The 16,975-nt window shown below is 39.1% G+C and overlaps 1 protein-coding gene across 1 annotated transcript; it reads right to left on the bottom strand.

The window, feature by feature from the left end:
- Positions 1-12,391: 12,391 nt before the first annotated feature.
- Positions 12,392-16,296, bottom strand: LOC124637225. The gene is made up of 4 exons (XM_047173586.1): positions 16,029-16,296; positions 13,944-14,399; positions 12,961-13,820; positions 12,392-12,427 (listed from the first exon to the last, which is right to left on the bottom strand). Exons 1-4 carry the CDS (start codon positions 16,294-16,296, stop codon positions 12,392-12,394), a joined length of 1,620 nt encoding a protein of 539 aa, XP_047029542.1.
- Positions 16,297-16,975: the final 679 nt, after the last annotated feature.

Below are 16,975 nucleotides of genomic sequence, written 5' to 3'. Positions count from 1 at the left end.
TGGTAACCCCAAATGGCGTTATGGGCCGCCATTTTGTGACGCTAAAACAGTCGTCCGTTGTCGTTTCGTGCGCATAGACCACGTTTTTCAAGTGTTTTCGATCTGTTTTTATTTGATTACCCGGCTTTTGTTAGACCGAGATATCAGGATTGATTCTGTTATTGATAATAATATAATTATACATGTAGGCGAAGATGATGATGAAGACACCACCTCCTCAAGCAAATCGGAGTCTGATTAATATTCTGTTCGCACATTCAATTCAATGTACTTGTAACAAAGAATAAATAAAACAATTTTATTATATGAATATTACCTTTTTTTGGTTTCCACTTAAATAACTAAAATATAAAACAAATGATTCCGCCAATTTAAAACGAAAATAATCTTAAAATAATGCGGCGGTTCATTTTGAAGGAACGGTAACGAACTCAGTGTTATGTTGTGCCCATCACTAGTCGTGACTAACTGATAGGTGTCAGGAACGCATTCTCTGAACGGCCGAAGTATATCATATTACATATATCTCAAACTTTCGAGACATCCTATTCCACAATTAAATTAATAAAAGAATTCCATTGATCATAATCGGCAAGAAGTCCTTAACCTTTGCTTCATAAAAAGAACAACAAGGGTTGCCAGTCGCAAATAATTGTCACTGGCCCCAAATAAATATGGCGGTTATTTATCGGTCACGCAAGACACTTGTAATTACCGGGAGGACAGACGGACTCCCCACTGAGAGGTCCCACGTAAGTGGGGTAGGCAGTATGTGTGGTGTTGCTTCGTTTAGAGAGAATAGTTTCTAATTAGGCGTGTTTTGTTTTTGGTAGGTCGAAAAAAATTGTATTCTAAATTATTGTACCCTAGAAAATTCGATGGTTTTATGATTTTTGTAAAGAAATGCAAATAATAGGAATGACATTTAAACTTTATCCGTGTTACCACAAAAACTTTTAAACGTCAGTTTAAGACTTCTAAAAATGTCAAATTATGACGTTGACATATGGTTCATTTTGCAGCCTTAATATTTTTTTTAGAGAAGTGTAAAACAGACGTTTAAGTTTTAGTAGTAAGGTCTAGGTTTTTCTAGCATTAGTCTTCATATTGGTTTGGTTACAGCTAGGTAATATTTAAGCCCATCAAAAAAAAATTACAAGTCTCACAGAAGTTCTGTTCAATATTTTGTCAAATCAATATTTCAATAAGTATTTAAGTAAATCGATATTTAGTGCCTATATAAATATTTTTAAACTTACAGAGACTTATGTCCACCAAAACAAATATCTTCATTACTAATTACAGTTACCATAGTTAACATAACAAACTCCTTGCACGACGCTGTTGTGGTCACCGTCTATGGTCTCCCAGGGGGCGAAGGGGGTAAGCGAGGGTCAGGGGGTAAGGGGGTTGGTCCACAAGACACGTAACGACGTCTTCACATTAATTATCTCGGGAACCCGCACTGAGATTCGGACGTGCCAATCTTTTGCTGTTCTTTTGTTTTTGTTATTAAGTATAATATTTTTCGTTTACACACGAAAGAGTTTGGTTGTCCTTACGTAGGTATACTACATATACTTTAATGGTACACAAATTGATTAAAAACGAAGTAAAAAAGGTGACAAAAGACGATCTTATAGCAAATACAAGTTTATGTAGATAAGTAAATAAAAAAATAAATTCTTCATGCTTAAATACTGATATCCTCCATTGATTAACATAATTTTAAGACAGTGCCATTAGAAAGAAGTATTCCCTAAAAAGTACGTAATAAATATCTTTAGAGGTACAATTTAGGTCAGATGGCTACCCATGTTACGATTTTTAAAACAAAACATTCCATGTAGTATGCAAAGGTAAATTATTTAAATTCACCCTTAACGTTTCATAAGAGCGGAAATTATAGGTATTATCAGATTATGGCGGTCACATTATGTTGCAAAACTTTTATGTTGCTATTATTTTTTTAAGGTTTGGTTGATAGGCATTTAGGGCGTCACAGAACAAGTGAATTGCAGAAGTTTGAATCACCCACAGGAAGGTCCACTCTTCAATGCTACCTAATGCTCGTAAGATGAAAAGGTGAGGAACAATCTTCACAGCAGTACAGTTGTATAAAATGTCTTGTGTAGCTGATATTCGAATTGACTTATGATACAAAGGACTATCATCATGGCACAATAAACAAATGGTTTGAAAAAAAAAACCCCGAATTCCGACAGTCATGGGCGGATAAGTTTAAGGCGGAACTTTTACCCTAAAAGTGATTTTATTCTTAATGTTGTCCTATATTTCGATTACAGATATTGTTCAAAGTAAACCTACTATTACAACATTCCTTTTAGTTAAACTTAGTATGTACAGGATGCTGTGACGAGGTCCCCATCAATAATGAGCGCAGCCGGCCCACAGTCGCGGGACATACACCAAATTATTCATCGACTTTGTAGGGTTGATACTGAATGTATGTCGTTTAATCAGGGCAGGGTAGGAGCTATAGAAGAATATATTTAGCTCAAGGTACACAAAAAAAGTTTAATGGCGTTTATGACTGGACGATACGTCTCTGCAGAATTGGCACCGACGATTGGGTAAGAATAGAACCATGTCCAATTACAAAATTAATTACAGAGTGCAGTCATTTGTTTTTTGAGACATTGCAATTTAGGTTTAGGGGTTGTAAGGTTTCCAATTGGTCATTATTATAGTCGTTGGCAAAATAGATGATGTTATTTCTCTGCAGTTCCGATGAAATTCTCTACGCTATGCAATCCATTTTACCGCTAACCCTATCTTAAAGCGGTGTCAAGAGTGACCGTTCGTAAATTATTTGTTCAAATTTAGAACGGGATCGGTTAAACGTTTCGGGGCACCAATAAGTAATATGAACACCAGATTGAGATGACCTTCCCCTCTCCCCTTGTCATGGTGAGAAGATGAGATAGAAGGGTTGATTGGTCTGAAATCAGGGGTCAAGTAATACTGGTGGGTGTGTAGCTCGTATCGCAATTACTCGGACAGTCCGTTCAGTGACAAATGTTTATGAGTTTGTCACTTGTTCGCTTGCACCGAGGGTACCTCGTTCCCGTACCTGCCCGAGGGAGACATATGAGTTTCGGTAGAATTCAGTTTAACGATCTTTTAGATTGATGTACGAATATTTTGTTCGAGTTAATTGTTCGATGGTTATTAATGGGTTGAGCTTGAGTTTTTTAATTTAATTTTGACGTGCATTTATGCCAGGCTTATTTGGGTGGCGTGTATGTCATTTTGTTCTCGTGTGGTTTATGACTCACGTAATTATGGTTCGTGAGAGCCATTTTGACGCTTTTTGACTAAATTATGGCTGTTTTGGGATGTAAGAATTTACACTCATTATGTTCTTCATTAACCTTTGCATGATTGTCTTTAATATCTACCGTATTTAGCACTAATATTAGGCTTAGAGTAAAGGCAATTAATATCTATACTTGGTAGAAAAATTGGTTGTTACATAATATGTTTTCTATTTTTCTCTTACATAATAATAAAGTAAACCATTAATCCTGAAAATGAAATCTGTTATTATTGTCACGCAATAAACCATACTAAATGATGTGTATTGTACAAATATATGTGGGAACAGAATGGTGTGATGTTGTGGAAGCAACGAAATGAGCCATAAACTAGTTGTTGTGCCGACTGCCGAATGACATTACTGAGTACGTGCCTCCACAGTGTGGCCATGAATACAGCGGGTAGGTATAGTAAAAGCCGTTCCGTTAATATTCAATCTGTCTGTTGTTTTGCTTACTAGAGATAGGGATTTTGACATTAAAAACCTGTAGTAAGTAAATTAGCAGATATAATATTTGGGAAGGCCGTTAAGCGACTCTTTGCCTGGGAGTACACGTAAAGCCGACGTTTCTGGAAGCTCCTCAGTAGAGGCCGACTGGCGGATTTGAGAAAACTTTGATAATACCTTGTAAGATAATTAAACGTGCAGCTCACTCGATAAGAACAAACGCAGAAGCGACTTTTAATTGTGACAACAAAAAAATGTCACACATATATGTGGGTACTGTACTTATACCTATAATATTGTTTTTCTTCATTGCTGAAATATATTTTTCATCTGTAGCAACTAAATACACCACCAAAGGGTCCCAATTTTCTGAACCCCGCTATCTTAGCAGCCCATAGTCTTGGAGCACGGTGGAGCGTCGTTACAGAGCGGCAATCATTCTCTCGTGAGGAGCTGCCGACTATCGCACGTAATTAACCAATGTCCGACCGTCCTCGACACAAGGAAGGTAGCAGACTAGATGTGTCTAAGAAATAGGATCAAACTCACTACGTCGCTGAAGAAAATATTTGTTTTGTTTTAGATCAAAATATCAGTGTCACAATTTTAAAAAATATGTATAAATAAACTAAGAAACATTTCAGGCTCAATGTAACAAAGTCTAAGTCAAAGTATTTATTATCTTTACCTAAAACAAAGGCAAAAATAAAATGGAGATCTTTAAAATACGTAGGGATAGTGTGCTATATGTTCTGTCTATGGTGAGACGTACAAAGCTTAGAAAAAATGACTTTGATTGTGCAGTGCAAAGTTACCAGATGCAAAAACATTCTGGAACTAGAATTTCTTAAGATATTAGTCACAGAATTATTTATTAATGGACACATACTTATACCTGTCAGAAGTAGAGTGACAAGAGACCGATTGCACAAACTCCACGCCACCTCCTAGCCACATCTATTAACCCGACATCTTCCGTCATTGGGTCGCGCCCCGCCAATATGGTTGGTTCATTAGCTCTCTTCCCAAACGACCTCTGGTCACCCGGGTCCAGGGGACAAGGAAACTCCACTTATTGTATTTTTGCTCAAACCGTGATGGAATGGTCTGTCATTTTGTCCAAACGAGGAAATAAAGTCGTCCCGAAGTTGGGAGAATTCGTTTTGCTTGATTACGTGTTGTGTTTAGGTTGTCTATGGATGTTTTGTCTTTGTTTGCAGTTTTTGTTTTGATAAAGAACTTCGTGCATATTTTGGTTTGGTGAAATCACACGGAGGAAGTATCTGAATGCGAATAAATAAAGAATACTGACACGCCATTTGTGTTAGATTGAAAGTATGCAATCGAAAAGTTGTGAAATTCAGAAATCTGTATACCTACTTAAGTGAAATTAATGCATTTAGTGCCTGAAAGTAGAAAAATAACAGCATGTTTTAATTTAGCGTATTATTTGTTAGACTTGGCGTTAGGTTTTAGGTATATGCATATTATTGAAATCGGTTTCATTTATTGGAAAAAAAATTTAGAATATCCTAGACACCAGAAGGTTGAACCGAAAACAAAACACTTCGTAACTAAAAATAAAACAAAAAGACAACCCCAAAACTCCACTAAAATCACATTCACTTTTCCCGCGTAAACTACACACATGACATACACAATAGCACAAAATGGCGTCACATATTAGCCGCGCGATTGGTTTCACGCAGTGCACGCACGCTCCGTTTGTCTGTATCCTGTGCGGAAACGGACATGACGGGGGATGGCGTGGTTGTCGCCAGGGTAGAGGATTAGTTTTGGTATTTGGTAGTGTAAGTTTGTGGGTAAATAAACAAAGGGAAAAATGAAAAAGTAGTTTGTTTGGTGAAACAAAAGGATCTAGAGGACTTTGGGGATAAATGACTAAACAACTACCAAATTCCATCTCCTTCTTCTAAGAGCATTGAAACAGGACGTGCATCACCAAGCATTTGTTTGTTCAGTAATTTTTGAACAATCAACTTACAACTGTGATTCATACCAAACATTCAAACCTTGTCGTCTAAACAATTTAAACAAAAGAATGCAAAATAACAATCAAAAGCTACAATCCGGAGTTGACAAAACATTCTTCATCAAAGAAAATAAAAACCAAGATGGCGACAGAGATGTAAAATTAAAATTAATTTATGCGCACAACGGGCAAAGAATGCCACAAACAAAAGACAGGGGAACTTCTGTTATTTTAAAGTAAAGCTGGGTTTGTAGAGCTATGCGATAAATATATTTTTTACTAGGTACTGCTCGTGACAGATAGTCTGCCACTACCCGAGGGAACTACTTCGTGCATCATCGTCATCATGCATGAACAGCGTTTTTATCCCACTGCTGGCACAGGTCTCTCACACAGTGAAGGATTGAGCGTTAATCACAACGCTTGCTCAATGCGGGTTGGTGATTAGGTACAGAGTTTAAAGTCCAGGTTTCCTCGAAATGTTTTCCTTCACCTTCTTCACGCATCCGGATAAAAAGTGCCCTATATACTTTCTCAGGCTCTAGGAATTAATTTAATGAATTATTTTAACTATAGCTTATCTTTCACTGGTAAACCAACTTTACAAAGTATGAAATATTATCCGTTGTAAAGTTTACGTGGTGAAAATTTCGACATTTTGCAGCAAAGCCACGACATTTGCGGGATGCCAGACAAACGTTTGACAGGGGAAGAAAGAAGTCCTTTCATATCTGTGATCCTGGTACTCGCGTTGCGGTAACAAGAAATTTCTGTCAGTTTTGGAGATAGATAGATATTTATTATATTTATAGATAGATAGATATTTATTGTAAAAAAATGATTATTTCATATTGATATTTGACACTAATTCATGTACCTATGTAGCATAAGTAAGTTTTTTTATTTGTCTATCATGTTTATAAAAATTGTCATCAAAGTTGTCCCCTACTTAGGTAAGGTCTTTTATTTTAAATAAATATGTGACGGATATTCTGAAATATTTTTTTCTAAGAAGAAAACCAGTGATAAACTTCCTTATTAAAAATAATGTTATTTTTATTCATTGTCTTTAACGTGAGTAAACCCAGTATAAGGTGACGACACCCGATATTAGCTGTATGCTTCCGAGGGCGCGGGAAAACTCGGCCTCCTGTCGCGAAGATGAATCCTTGCACACGCGACTACTGGGAGACTTACCCTAAAAATTACAACTTATTATGCAGTTCATAAATGGAACGGGTTTCAAATAAGACCCTTATTGCTTTGAGATAAGAGTGACTTTTAATGAAGGGTTGTTTTGAGAAAGGTAAATATAAAGTTGCACATTTGAATATTTTGATGTTCTTTTTTTAATATCACAGACCTGTCCTGTCACACACACACACACACAGACAGGTCCTGTTTATGGCAATTTGTTTCCGTGGCGTCGCCTTCGTTGTCATGTTAATAGATTTATGGTCAATTTTTCGGGTTACCGAGGAATTAATGTTTTATTTCGTATTTCTCATTAGCTTTGTTTATAAAGTAGAGTTTATGAAAATATAGTAGGGGTTGCATTAATGGTAAATTGACAGCGTAACCAAAATTACATTTATGCAACTTTTATTTATGCAATTGTGTTTATGCAACTTTAGTAAATGGCTAGGAAACTTAAACTGGAAACATAAACTAGGAAACTTAAACAGGAAAAACATAATGAATAATAATTCTCAGTAAAAAAAAAAAAACATCAACCTAACTAATACAACCTTTTCTTAGTCACCAGAAAAGCAAACCAATATTAAAAAAAGAACATCTCCCCATCTTGAAAATGCTTCCAGCCAGCTTCTCAATTTGACGTTTGACCTCTGTCCCTACCGCTTACGCCCGATTAACTTTCACAACACAAGTGTATCGAGATCGGCCCGCCACTAATCTACCGTGTGTGACGTTCCTAAGAAATTCAATTGAAAATATCCGGATTTTGCTCACTGGACGGGGAATTCCTTTAAGTGATGTTTTTCCAATGGTTTCCGTTAGATTAGACATGGGTTTAGTGGTCTCACACTGGCTTAAGGAAAAAATATTTTGTTGTAAGTAAAGATTTTTACGTAGATATAGATTTTTATCTTTAGCGTTGTAGTTCTATTTAAGCCTTTACAATATTTCAAGTCTCCAAATCAGAACGAGTCACTGGCAAAATCTTGAGAAAAATATTGCGAATGAATAAAAGTACAGGGCTTTTTCTAAGTTGGTAGAAATATGTGTGTGTTTGATGTAGTATGGGAACAATTTCCTGAAATACTTAAATGATAATTTAATTTAATTGTGTGTTAATTTTTTTTACAATCTTAATATTTTCTTACAAACTTTTCAGAAGTTGTTGTGAGACCAACCCAAAGTCGGTGTTTCCTCAATAAAACTATTAGAATGTATGTCACGGCGGTCGTCGAGCCACATTTCACCGACAACGAGGGGAGAGACATCGAGTGGATTTTAAAGTGTTTCCTACTGATACCAGATCGAAACGAGATGGGAATTGAAAAGTAAAGGAAATTATAGGGTAGTTTTTGTGGTCCTTTAATGGGTCTTAGGACCAACAAGGCTAAGTTGAGGGATTGGAGATATGAATGTTGTAAAAGATTCCTTGTTTGACAAGTTTGGAGAATCAGTGAAAATCATATGTAACAAGTATTGCTATTTAAGTATTCAATGTATCAAATTGTTTTCGAACTTGAATTTAGTTATTCGTTTGTTGTGTTGTACACAGGCATCAAATGAAAACCAATAAAACTGTATCATTATCTCACTTCTTTGCGTATACAACTGACCGAGAAGGGCGTATACAAGGGGAAAAGCATACGTAGAAAGTATTAAAAGTATGAGTACAAAAATAAAACAGAGTATTTACAGTACAACGGTCAGAGACACTAGGACACAGGAGAGGCAATTTCGATCTCGCAAAAAGGTCGAATACAGCCCTCTCCAATTTCACAGAGAGCCCCTACAAAAGATCACTCACGTTAACTATGAATGAACCAAAACAACCCACCAGGCCGAATACGAAAAATTAAAAAGTAAAACATTTCCGAAACGGAAATAGGAATTGAATTTAAGTACATTTTAAACGAACCCCGGGCTTTGACTGGCCCAAATAATAGAATCCCGGTTCGAACGTGAATGCTTTTTTGATCTTTTTGCTGTTGCATCCCCTTAACGGCAGAAGCATTTGCGCCGCGCGACTAAATGGATTATTTTCTTCGTGTGTTCTTTTTTCAAAAACAATTTCAACCTTTTTTGAGCATTCCTTTCTTTCGGCGGCCATTTTGTTAAGACCTCCTTCGTTGCTCTGGCCACATGTCAATTCTTCCGTATAGAGGTCCCTGGTTGTATATTTAGGGTTCTTGTTAAAATGGTGGGTTATCAAAAAGAGGAAACAAAACGTTGACAAGGACGGGGTGTGATTGGATTAAGGAGGGTTGACTTTATAGTCGCGACTCGGTGCAATTTGGAAATTGACTTTCGGAATCTGTTTATGTTGCGGTTCAATTCTTTTTGTTTGTAGCAGTTGGTGTCAATTTTATACCTCTATCGAATTTGAATTGCAATTTTGTGGATTAGAATTGCGACGCTGGTGGCTTTTTATTTGATTTTATTTGCATCTGGAAGTCATTTTGTGTGTACATTTGCAATATGTTCTGGTGTTATATGTTATTTCAGTTTAGCAATAACTTTACCTATCTAGATTATATAAGAGCAAGGGTACTTTTACCATCATCCCTTAAGTTCTTAAGTATTCCTTAATAGTACTACTTTGATGGGTCTTTGAACCACTTACTCGCCAAAAAAATACCTTCAACGTCATCCCTAACAAATCAATTCTAAAAAATTCTCAGAAAACAAATACTACTCATTTCATTTTCCTAACAGTAAGCAAGAAAATTCGTCATCTTCCAATCTCGCCAATATTAACGAGGCGTGAGCAAGAACATTAATTTCGCACAATCTTACTGCAGGAACCCGGTGACAGATCATTTGTCATGAGCCGTCGTGACGCGTGACGTGGCAAGATGGCCGCTTCAATTGTAATGCAGTGATACGACTGAAGTTTTTGGGGTTGATTATTGTTTGAGAAGAATTTGTGGGAAATGTTGAGGTTAAAATGATTCTTAGTTATTTTTTCACCAGTTTTTCGTTTACTTTAAGTTTTTAGTGATGAAAATATTTGAGTGGTTACTTTTAATGGTTAGAAGTATTACATTTCGTATAAGTGGCAAAGGATATGAGGTTCATCGATATGCATTGCTTGCATCGTAATATCTGGAAAATAAACGTCTCAATATTTTGAGGTATAGTAAAATGTAGTAAAAGTTATTTGGATACATAAGGATAATAGATATTCATCAACACATTACGATAACATGGGTCAATTTACACAGTTCTCACAACATTTTCCCATAGCTCATTCCCAATGGTCTTCACATACTTAGGGCTATACATTAAAAAGTTTATTTCCCTATATTCTTTGAGCAACATGGCACGGAGGTTACATTAGCACAACAAAGCCTGCCGATCCGTCATACCATGACTACTGATGTATTTTAATGGAGATGTACTTTTGATCTGATGGTTTCTTGGTAAGGGTTGGGGATTCGATACCAGCGTGTCATGCAATCTGGTTACGCGGGAAACGCAATATGGTTCGTAAAGATGCGAAACATTTGAAAAACTGGTGATTGCAAATGCGACGGGAAAATCGGCATACCGCGGGCGACACAAAACAAGAAAGTATGCCTAAAGGAAAGGAGCACAGTACCTGTTGTCTTCTACGGCGATTTCTTGTACGAGGAGCACTGCCACAAATAAAGTTCAACACAAATCACACCAGTTTTCCACTCAATATCGATTTTTGTATCGGAGAGAGACGTGAGCTCTCGCGCGCGTTGTCAGCCATTGATTTGTTTGTTATGTTGCACACACGACTCAAGGGCGCTAGTGTCGCCTCTCGCTCCAACGAATGCGTTGAGGTATGTGCGGGAAAAGGAAGGGAATAGGATTGCAAACACCAGTGAAATTACCAATATAACAAATTATGAGTATGAAAATTACCGCGCAACCATTCCCCCCGGGCTTGAAGGGATGCCTTCAAGAGTTGAAGCAATTTACGAAACTAAATTATTTATACGATAGTTGTATTACGTAAGTATACGAAACGAAATAACAAAATGAAAACTAAGTACCTATTTTGCCTAATCTACCTAACTACTAATAAAGTTTTGAATAACGAGCTTGAAATTTATTGATTGGGCAACGGGCATAGACGCACGACGGGACGCAAGTAGGATCCAGTCGCTGTCTTTACCCGAGCGACACGAGTCACTCCGGTGGAGTCAGGGAAAACCTCCTCAACGACACCCAAAGGCCAGTGTAGTGGAGGGGAATTATCAGTTTTAAGAACGACGACCGTGCCGACAACGACTGGATCCACCGGCGTGTTCCATTTACGACGCGATTGCAATGTGTGAAGGTATCCATTTCTCCAGCGCTTCCAAAACGATTGTACTAATTTGTCTAACAACTGGTGTCTAGTCACGGTAGATTTTGTCTCTACTTCTTGCGCCGGTAAGTATTTCAAAGGCGTAAGATTCAAAAAGTGTGCTGGAGTTAAAGCAAGTGGTTCCGAAGGATCACTAGAGAGTGTCCTGCACAAAGGTCTCGTATTCATTACAGACTCGACTTGGGTAAGCACGGTACTTAATTCTTCAAACGAAAGAACAGTATCTCCTACAGTACGATATAAATGCGACTTTAAACTTTTGATATTAGCCTCCCAGTTGCCGCCGAAATGACTGGCAGTGGGGACATTGAGCGACCAATCTATACGATTTTCAGCTAACATATGACCAAATTCAGTATTATGATGTTTCGAGCAAAGAAATCTATGAAGTTCCGACAGTTTGCGTTTAGCGCCTATGTAGTTAGTCCCGTTGTCTGAATAAATTCTACTAACCGGGCCACGCCTGGAAAGAAACCGTTTAAAAGCGTCCATAAAACTAGCTGTGCTGAGATCACCAGCCAGTTCTATGTGCACCGCGCGTGTAGTCATGCAGACGAACAGACACACGTAAGCCTTGGTGGAACGAACACCTCGACCACGAGACATGGTAACTTTAAACGGACCAGCATAATCCGTGCCCGTGTGGACGAACGGTTTAGCAGATTGAACAACACGGCAAGAACGATGATCTGCCATCTCAGGAAAGTTTGGCTTTGGTCTGAGCCGAAAGCAAGGAAGACACTTGTGTACTCTACTTCTAATTAAGTTTCTAGCAGAAAGTATCCAATACCTTTGACGTAAGAGTGACATCAGCAAATCAGGACCTGCGTGGCAATTAACCTTATGATGGTATTCGACAAGCAAATTTAAAATTGGATCCTTACTTGGAAGCAAGATGGGATACTTCCTATCATAATTCAAATCAGAGTTACTTAGACGGCCTCCGACTCTAATGAGTCCGTCTTTGAGGAACGGTTTCAAGTGTCGAATAAAAGGACTACAATCCTTGCCTTCCCCGAGTCTGACGATCTCAGCGGAGAAATAATGAGTTTGAAGTTGGCGAAGAACGAGTAATTCAGCGAAGTCGTAATCCGACGCTGACATGCGATATCTAAGAGGTAACAGTTTAGTAAAACGACAAATGTAAATTACCACACGAAGTAATTTACTCCAAGACGAAATACGATCGGCCAAAGAAAGAATGAGAGATCTTTCATTTGGTGTAGCTAGCAACGAATGTTTCTTCTCTTCAGGTGCTTCGGACACGGAAGAGGGATTGAAGGGAATGACAGGCCACTGTGAGACATCCAAGTGAGCCCAACGAGGACCAGTAAACCAAAGCGGATGATCAATAATTTGAGAAGGTGTGAGTCCGCGTGAGAGACAATCAGCGGGATTGTCTGTACCGGACACGTGATACAAATTTTGTGGAGATAAGTCATTATGTATTTTAGACACTCTGTTAGCCACAAAGGTGTTCCACCGATGGGGCGACGAATGTACCCAACAGAGTGCGACCGTAGAGTCCGAAAATGCGAATATATTACGAATAACAACGCGGTTTTGACAAGCGACAACGACATTTTTTATGAGTTGAGCTAGCACAAGTATAGCACATAGCTCAAGACGAGCGAGAGAAACTACCTTCTTAGGAGAGACTTTCGATTTAGCAGTTAACAAGTTGACAGTATTACCATCGCTGTTTTGAACATGGAAGTAAATAACTCCACCATATGCCTTTTCACTAGCGTCCGCGAAAGCTAAGATAGTGACGACACTATCGGCGACAATACCTAGGTGACGTGGGATTTTTATACGACTGAGCACTGGTAGCTCTTCTTTAAAGCGAGTCCACAGCCTGACGATATCTTCAGGTGGAGTATCATCCCAATCACAATCGCACAGCCAGAGCTGTTTGATGAGAAGTTTAGCATACAGGACGACAGGCGCGACGAATCCCATGACATCCCATATTTTAGCGACACACGACAGTATTGTGCGCTTGGTACAATGGTTAGCTGGAGTATTCACCTTCATGCTGAAATGGTCTGAAGTAGGTGACCAACACAAGCCGAGTACTTTATGTTGGTCAGACTCATCAAATTCTTTGACAGCCGGCAAGCGATGAGAAGGAGGAATCGAGTCTAGTACAACTTGAGAATTACTGGTCCATTTGACTAACTCAAATTGACCAGCTTTCATGAGACCTATCATTTCTGAGGCGGTGGAAATGCCTTGGTCTTCCGAGGAAACGGAATAGACAAAATCGTCCATATACAGACCTGTAGCTACAATTTCCTTAGCTTGAGGGTAAGAATCACCCTCATCCTCCGCCAACTGCTTTATAGTGCGCAGAGCATGAAAAGGACTAGACTTAAGTCCAAAAACGACACGATTGAACTCATAAACCTTTAAAGGTTCTTGCGGCGAAAAACGATACAAAATGCGTTGGAAACGACGATCCGATTCTCGGATTCCGATACTGAGAAACATTTGACGAATATCTGCGGAAAGAGCGATCAAAAACAAACGAAAATTAACGATAATGTTAAACAAGTTCCCTTGTAGGTTTTGACCACCATACAAGAGATCATTAAGCGAAACGCGGGTAGAAGTCTTGCAACTACCATCGAGAACGACACGAAGCTTGGTAGTGATCTTGTCATCGCGGATCACACCATGATGCGGAATGAAGTACGAAGCTTCCGAAGAGACAGAATCTGTAGGTGAAATGTAACCCTTTTCTAAATATTCGAAGATGACACTGTCATACGCGACCTTCAATTGTGGAGAAGCCTGCATTTTTCTTTCCAAGCAGTAAAACCGACGTTCACTTACTTGACGCGAGTTCCCAAGGGATTCGACTTCACCCTTGAAAGGTAAAGCAACTACGTAACGTCCGTCACTATCCCGAGTGGTAGTGCGGGTATAAAACTCCTCACACAATGTGTCGTCCGGGCTTAGTATGGAGGGAACATCCACCTCCTCTATTTCCCAGAATTTACGGACAGCGGAGTCCAACGGGTCCGTGGTACAACAATACGATACAGTCGACTTACTATCAACGCGTACTGGAGCGTCACCTACAATTACATAGCCAAGGACAGTTTCTAAAGCGAGAGGCGAAGCATGCGGGGGCTGTCCTTGAACTTTGTTCGACAAGAGCAAATGCGGGAAAATCGAAGCGCCGATTAAAACCTGAATCGGGCCTGATGAAAAATATGTATCGTCAGCCAACGGTAAGTTTTTGAAATTATATAAAAGAGAAGCATCAACCGTGGCTGTCGGCAAACGTTCGGTAATTTTATCTACTACCAACGACTCTAAACAATAATTTATGTTACGATTGAAACGAGAATAAAATTTAATATTTACGGAACCCTGAATCATTTTACTCGAACCCCCTATTCCCTTTACGGTAGAACAAGAAGGCCGATTATTTATGTTCAAACCTAAGCGTCGACAACAATCACTAGTTATAAAGTTACTTTGAGAACCACTGTCTAACAATGCACGAACACTATGTTCATTTCCATGCGAATCTACGATAATAATACGAGCAGTAGCAATGAGCACCGTAGTAGGGCCCCGATGTTTACTCTCGGTATGATTTTCGGATAACGAACACAGCGCGATGTCCGCGCGCGGGGGCGCGGGCGCGGGGGTAGTGGTCGCTACACTCGATGGCAGCGGCGCTGCTGTAAAAATGGCGGGCGCAGCGGCTGGCTGCCCGGCCGCGGCAACGGCGGCCGGTGGCAGCCCGCGAGCCGCGTTTGAATGGGGCGAGTTACTTGCCGCGTGTTTACTATCAAAGCACAATAAAGTGTGATGTTTGGAATTACATTTTTTGCAAGTAGATGTCGACCCACATGCGGAAACACGATGACCACTACTTAAACAATTTATACATAAGTTATTAGATTTTACGAATTTAAAACGTTGATCTGGTTTGTAACTATTAAAAACCCTACATTTATAAATGTAATCATGCTGCTCGCCGCATAGACTACACGCGGATGACTCAGCCGAACTAGACGTATAGGCATGTGTAGTAGTAGGTTTACGATCTGCAGGTTTTTTATTGTTGGTGACCCGAGCAACCGATGATGACGTACGTTCCAATACTTTTATGTGGTCACGAACAAAACTATCCAATTCGGAAAAAGACGGAAATTCAGAACTATTAGGTTTTAATTTACGAGTGCACTCAAAAGTACGACCCGTGTCTAAATCGAGTTTTTTAAGAGCGACATAAAACAAAATAAAATCAGCGAGGTCATCAATTTGTAGGTTTTTCAACGCAGCTACAGACGAAGCGAATTTATCTAAAAATAATTCTAAATTATTAGGGGTTCCTGAAGGAATAAGTTTAAATTCAAATAACTGATCTAAGTATGAAGTTGCTTGTTGACGCTTGTCCTCATACCTTTTGCAAAGTGAATCGAAAATAATAGAGTAATTATCCGCGGAGGGGGTAATACCCGCGCATATTGAACGAGCCTTGCCTGTCAACTTTCCTAATAAATAATATAACTTCTCACAATCAGTCAGAGAAATATTATTATGTACGGCATTACGATAACTAGCTATGAATAAAGGCCAATTTTTAATATCTCCGTTAAATTCGGGTATTTCGATGGGAGGCAAGCGGGGTGACCTTTTGACCTCGGAATGCGACTGAACTTGCAGTGATTTCCCTGCTCGCTTTATACGGCCTAAAAGGTCTTCGAAAGAAGAAAGTGCTTGATAATTGACAACATAATCAGGATTTAGTTTAAGCTCGAGGGCGGCAATGTCGTCCAACACACTTTCGAAATCTGTACGCAAAGAATCTACTGTTTCAAGGTCACACAGGAAGGATTCCCTAGTGGAATCTTGCGAATCAATGTTTTTAATTTTATCGGCGATAGTTTGCATGCGAGCGAATATTCTATCACGTTTAGCTATCAGCAGCTTCAACGATTTATCTACCAGTGCCATTTTAGCGGCCTACGAATTACGAAAACTAAATGAAATACGTATTGAAAGCGACTAGAACGTGGATATCTATCAACTAAGTAGGTACCTAGGCACCGGAGTACGTGTGTACGTGTACTATATTTGCGGGTTTAGCGAAATTCAACGAAATAAGTAGGTACGTGAAATACCTATCTTACTTTTCGACGCGTAAGGTAGGTACCTACGAAACAATGCGGGTTCATGGGCGTAGCCAGCTTTGGGCTCAGGGTGGGGCAGCAGTCAACCTATCCCCGGGGGAGGGCGGAGGCCCTCCGATTTTTTGTACCTTGAGCCGTTAATCTCAAGCTTGTTAATCTCTTAATTTGAGAGGTATATTTTCAGGTACACAAAATAAACAATCACACACAGGACAGATTTTATAGTTTTATTTATGAATACTTAATGAAAATAATCAAAATTAAAAAAAAAAAAAAACAAGTAAACAATACAAATCGCGCCACGAGCCATAGAAGATTTAGTCTGCGCTTCGCGGGGCGCGGGCGAGTGACCGCGCGGTGATGGACGGCTCGGCTCGCTACGCCACATAGCACCTATTCTTTTAGGGTAGTGGTTCTTAACATTTTAGTCATGAGGGACCATTTTACCAAAAGTTTGTTATGCCGGGGACCACCTCATTGGTTTGCCTAACTAAATTGAGGGT

The sequence above is a fragment of the Helicoverpa zea genome, chromosome 15 (assembly GCF_022581195.2).
Source record: "Helicoverpa zea isolate HzStark_Cry1AcR chromosome 15, ilHelZeax1.1, whole genome shotgun sequence".
Taxonomy (NCBI): Eukaryota; Metazoa; Arthropoda; class Insecta; order Lepidoptera; family Noctuidae; genus Helicoverpa; species Helicoverpa zea.
The sequence above is the reverse complement of the archived record's forward strand: the minus strand, read 5'-3'. Positions and strand labels throughout refer to the sequence as shown.

What these genes read in the sequence shown, in the direction of transcription:
- LOC124637225 (XM_047173586.1), bottom strand. Translation starts at nt 16,296, where the DNA reads ATGGCACTGGTAGATAAATCGTTGAAGCTGCTGATAGCTAAACGTGAT. An exon ending in GCTTCGTGTCGTTCTCGATG is followed by an intron (nt 13,821 to 13,943) that starts GTAGTTGCAAGA and finishes CTCTTTCCGCAG; the next exon opens with ATATTCGTCAAATGTTTCTC. An exon ending in CGAAAGTCTCTCCTAAGAAG is followed by an intron (nt 12,428 to 12,960) that starts GTAGTTTCTCTC and finishes GTTACCTCTTAG; the next exon opens with ATATCGCATGTCAGCGTCGG.